General features: G+C 41.4%; 1 protein-coding gene across 1 annotated transcript; it reads left to right on the top strand.

Annotated features, from left to right (window-relative positions):
- The first annotated feature begins 775 nt into the window (after window positions 1-775).
- LOC120578329 (uncharacterized) lies at window positions 776-3,507 on the top strand. The gene is made up of 4 exons (XM_039831008.1): window positions 776-1,471; window positions 1,664-2,282; window positions 2,324-2,449; window positions 2,732-3,507. Exons 1-4 carry the CDS (start codon window positions 776-778, stop codon window positions 3,505-3,507), a joined length of 2,217 nt encoding a protein of 738 aa, XP_039686942.1.
- Window positions 3,508-3,882: the final 375 nt, after the last annotated feature.

Consider the following 3,882-nt stretch of genomic DNA (forward strand, 5'->3'; position numbering starts at 1 on the left):
ACAATCTTAGGTACCCGAGGGAGCTGGGGGGGAGTCCCAAGGGTCCTACTGAGCGTGTAACGAACTCATCCCCTCTTGGGCGTGAGGACATACGACCTAACGGAGAGGTTCAGTTAACTTAGACATCGCGGGAGGAGTTGGAGAACCCCAAGGTCGATGATTTTTCTGAACCACTTCAGGATGGTGTGGAGCAGGACCATGTGAGCCTTCGGGAGCTGGAGAAGAGTCCCAAAGGTGCTCGTGAGAATGTTCCAAGACCATCCCTTGATGACCCGGTTGAAATGCCAGTGCTATCTGTAGAAGTACATGCTTGTCCCGCTGAATTTGTTCCGCATGCTACAGTTGATATTGATACGACTTTCACTGAACTTGTGGTTGCCGCATCTTCTAATTTGGCAGCTGATGATATGCCCGTTGAGAAGGGCCATGAAGTCACTTTGCAACGACAAGAGGTTCACCCTAGCCTAAACATTCAACATGGCCTTGAATTATGGGAACGGGTCCGTGAATATGATGCTAGAGCTGCAGCTGAAGCTAGTGCCACTAAAGAGGAACTATTGCCGGTTCTCACACGCAGTAAGAAGCAAAAGCTTAAGGTTCAACAAGTTCTTGCAACACAGCCTCCTAAGCCTCGGCCGCGGGGTAACAACCAGCCATCGTCCCAATGAATGTTCTCTATTAGAATGTTCGCGGTATTGGTAATTCTGATACTCGGCTTGCTTTAAAAAATTTATTTTTATCGCATAAACCAACTATTATTTTTGTGGCGGAACCAATGGTTAGCTTTGCTCAAATTCCTTCTTGGTATTGGCCTTCGATAGGAGTCACGAAATATTGCATAAATGACAGAGGTACTTCTATTCCTAATTTGTGGGCGCTTTGGGGTAATGATGTGATTGCATCTGTTATTTTTGTTTCTAACCAATGTATAGCTTTGGAGATCTCTTGCTTTAATTCAACTGTTTATTTGGCTGCCATTTATGCACATAATTATTATGTTAAAAGGCGTGAACTTTGGGCTGATCTTACTAACCTCCAAGGATGTTTCCAAGGTCCGTGGCTTTTTGTGGGTGATTTTAATTGTATTTTAGGTGCTCATGAAAAACGGGGCAGGCGCCCTCCGCCCCCTTTGTCGTGTGAAGATTTCTTAAACTGGACGAATGCAAATGTTTTAAATCATCTTCCTACTTTGGGATCTTTTTTCACTTGGTCTAATGGTCGTTTCGGCATGGAAAATGTGGCCCTTCGCCTAGATAGGGCAGTTTGTAATGAGGCTTGGGTGAATTTTTGGCGCCAATCTACTTGCTCCGCATTAGTTCGACATCAGTCTAATCACAATCCTATTTTGCTCTCCCTTATTTTCTCCTCTGCTCAACATGCCAGCCCTTTCAAATTCTTTAAGGTTTGGACATCACATGTGGACTGTCGGAAATTGGTGACTGGAGTTTGGTCTAAGGAGGTTAATGTTGAGGTTACAGGCTAAGTTACGCAATATTAAAAATTCTTTTAAGGCTTGGAATCGCAATGTTTTTGGTGATGTGGATAGACAAGTGAGATTAGCGGTTGATGAAGTGAATCGTATTCAACTTTTAATTGACACTGAAGGATTTTCTGATACACTTTATTTACAGGATTTAGAAGCACAAATGCCTTAAATGTACAGGAACAATTTTGGAAAGAGAAGGCGCGCAACCAGCATTTTATCAATGGTGACCGTAACACTGCTTACTTTCACAGAATATCTAAAATCCGGGCAGCCACCAACTCTATTTCTTTGTTGCAAGATGGTGATAATATTCTCTCTGAGTCTGCGGATATAGAGGTGCATATTCTATCTTACTTTCAGGGTATTTTCAGCATGGATAATAATTGTGGTCAGAATACATTAGTGGATGAGACCATTCCAGCGCTAGTTACGGAAGAGGACAATCAAATGCTTATGCGTTTTCCTTTGTCGAGTGAAATCAAGGCAGCGGTCTTTGCTCTAAATGCGGATGGGGCACCAGGACCGGATGGGTTTGGTGGTCATTTCTACCAAACCTTTTGGGATGTTGTGGGAAGTGATGTGGTCCAATCCGTTCAAGCATTTTTCCTTCATGGTTTGGTTCCTCCTAATATTAATTCAAGCATGCTTGTGTTAATCCCAAAGATTCAAGGAGCACGGTCTATGGGTGACTACCGTCCTATTGCTCTCGCGAATTTTCAATTCAAAATAATAACAAAAATTTTAGCTGATAGGCTTGCTTGCATAACGTCGCGCATCATATCTGTTGAGCAGCGGGGTTTGTTCGAGACCGTAATATTTCTGACTGTGTAATTATAGCATCTGAGGCTATCAACTCTCTTGATAAACGCCAGTATGGTGGTAATATCGCTATTAAGGTTGACATCTCCAAAGCTTTCGACACTTTAGATTGGAATTTCCTGATTGATGTGCTTAATAACTTCGGTTTCTCTGCTACTTTCATCAACTAGATTCTTGCTATTCTACAATCTGCTCGTTTATCTATTTTAATTAATGGTAAAGCGGTTGGTTTTTTCTCTTGCTCCCGTGGGGTTCGGCAGGGGGATCCTCTTTCCCCTCTTTTATTTTGTCTTGCAGAGGAGGTTCTTAGTATAGCTATTTCTATTTCTTCTACCAGGGGGCGCCTTACTCCTATCTCTTATTGTCGGGGATCTTTTATTCCGACTCATGTGCTGTATGCAGACGATATTATGATTTTTTGCACAGGGCTGAAGAGTAATATTAGAGAGCTTCTCCGTATTTTTCAGAGATGCTCAGAGGTGTCTGGACAGGTTATAAACAACACAAAAAGCAGGTTCTATACGGGAGCTATGTCGGGCACTCGGACACAGATGATTGCTTCTTTGCTGGGTTTCTCGGTGGGAACTGTACCTTTTCAGTATCTTGGTTGCAATATTTTCCAAGGGAAACCAAAAGCAATTCACTTCCATGGGATTATAGATAAAATTAAAAATAAATTGGCAACTTGGAAAGGTCGAATTTTGTCAATTATGGGACGGGTGCAGCTAGTTAAATCAATAATTCATGGAATGCTTGTGTACTCTTTTCATGTGTATCTCTGGCCTAGAAGGTTATTGCGGCTTCTGGACTCGTGGTTAAAAAATTTCATTTGGAGTGGTGATGTTAATACCAGGAAAGTATGCACGGTGGCTTGGAAAGTTTTGTGTCAACCTTGGAATGAAGGTGGGCTGGATATCAAGCCTACGCGTTTGATTAATGAAGCGCTAATTCTTAAACTGTCCTGGAATTTACTTGCTACGGATTCTCGATGGTCTAACCTCTTAAAACGACGATATTTCTCCAATGGTATGCCCAGCTCGCGTTACTTTAAATCCTCGGTTTGGTCAGGTATTAAGGAGTTTATAGGGACGATCTTGGTGAACTCTTTATGGATAGTGGGCAGTGGTGATAGCATCAATTTTTGGACTGATAATTGGTTAGGTGCTCCGTTGGTAGATGTAACACCCCATTCCCAAATATAATTTATTTAAATAAAATAAACACACATCAGAGTAATAAATCCAAATGGGCATGTCACACTATATTTTCAAATTTCTGAAATAGAATATAAAAATCTATTTATTAAACATCCAATGAATTCATCATTTAATATGCAGCGGAATATTATCAACGAAATGTCAACAACTGTTTAAACCTCCAAAATAATATCTCGGCATAAAAAGCCTCAACCAGAATAATTCATCAACCATAGGGCTACAACAACATTAACCAAAATTTGATACATAGAATGAAAGAAAACAATAAAATCTCATCCCACGTATCAGAGCCCTAGACACTTTGAGCCACCACCTACTACTCAGGATCACCTGCAAGTTACCCATAGGAAGGGCAACATT

Source organism: Medicago truncatula, chromosome 2 (genome assembly GCF_003473485.1).
Source record: "Medicago truncatula cultivar Jemalong A17 chromosome 2, MtrunA17r5.0-ANR, whole genome shotgun sequence".
In the NCBI taxonomy this organism is placed as follows: Eukaryota; Viridiplantae; Streptophyta; class Magnoliopsida; order Fabales; family Fabaceae; genus Medicago; species Medicago truncatula.